We start from the raw sequence: 906 nt of genomic DNA on the forward strand, positions 1-906 counted from the left end.
TTAATTAAGTCTCTACTTTGATTCCCAGTGTTCTCTTTAAAGGTTACAGTTGATGTTATTTGAGAAAATTATCTAGGAAGCTAATGTAGATTTACCCAAAGTCTGACTTTGGCACTGACAAATTGAAGTGAGCTGTATAACTAGTTTAAACAATTCACAAAGTACATTTTTAGGTTTCAGAATCTTAAGAAACAAGGCCAATATCACTTGTTAGAACAATATCTTTTTTTTTCTGCCTGCTTCTAGGGTTACAGGTGAAGTAAAGCACAACATCACCAACACTGTGGTATGCAAAGTGCAGGGGGAATGGAATAGTGTTCTTGAGTTCACTTACAGCAATGGAGAGACAAAGAATGTGGACTTGACTAAATTGGCAGTGACAAAGAAAAGAGTAAGACCTCTGGAGAAGCAGGACCCATTTGAATCCAGGTATGTCATCCATGCGTCCATCCAGCAAAGAGTCAGAAGCTCTGGATCTTAACCTAAGCCTTTTCACTAACTTGCGACCTTGGGTGAGTCACTTCACCAATTTATGTCATCTTCCTCATCTGTAAATTGAAAGGATCTGGTCTCATCTGATGCTTTTAAACTTCCTTACCAGTTATGACATTATATGACACACAATCACATTTTAGTAAAAATTAAACATAAACTGGGCAAACATATTAACATTTAATAAAGGATTATTATCCTTATCATAGAAACTCTTAACAGTATTAACATTATTACTTGTCCGATAGAAAAATGGGCAAAGGACATAAAGAGGTAGTTCACAAAAAAAGGAAAAAAAAAATGCTCATTAAGAAAATGAAAAAAAAAAATGGGCCTGCCAAGTGGCTCAGTTGGTTAAGAGTTGGCTTAAGAGTGTGAGCTCTGAGCACAGGGCCGCTGGTTCAATTCCCACAT

At 36.5% G+C, this 906-nt stretch overlaps 1 protein-coding gene across 1 annotated transcript in view; it reads left to right on the top strand.

The window, feature by feature from the left end:
* Nucleotides 1-906, top strand: part of OSBPL11 (oxysterol binding protein like 11) — a 117,211-nt gene that overhangs the window by 95,193 nt on the left and 21,112 nt on the right. Inside the window, exon 11 of the mRNA XM_019650883.1 lies at nucleotides 247-460. Within this exon, the coding sequence (XP_019506428.1) occupies nucleotides 247-460 (214 nt within the window). The remainder of the gene's footprint in view (nucleotides 1-246; nucleotides 461-906) is intronic.

This window comes from Hipposideros armiger, unplaced genomic scaffold (assembly GCF_001890085.2).
Source record: "Hipposideros armiger isolate ML-2016 unplaced genomic scaffold, ASM189008v1 scaffold_8, whole genome shotgun sequence".
Taxonomy (NCBI): Eukaryota; Metazoa; Chordata; class Mammalia; order Chiroptera; family Hipposideridae; genus Hipposideros; species Hipposideros armiger.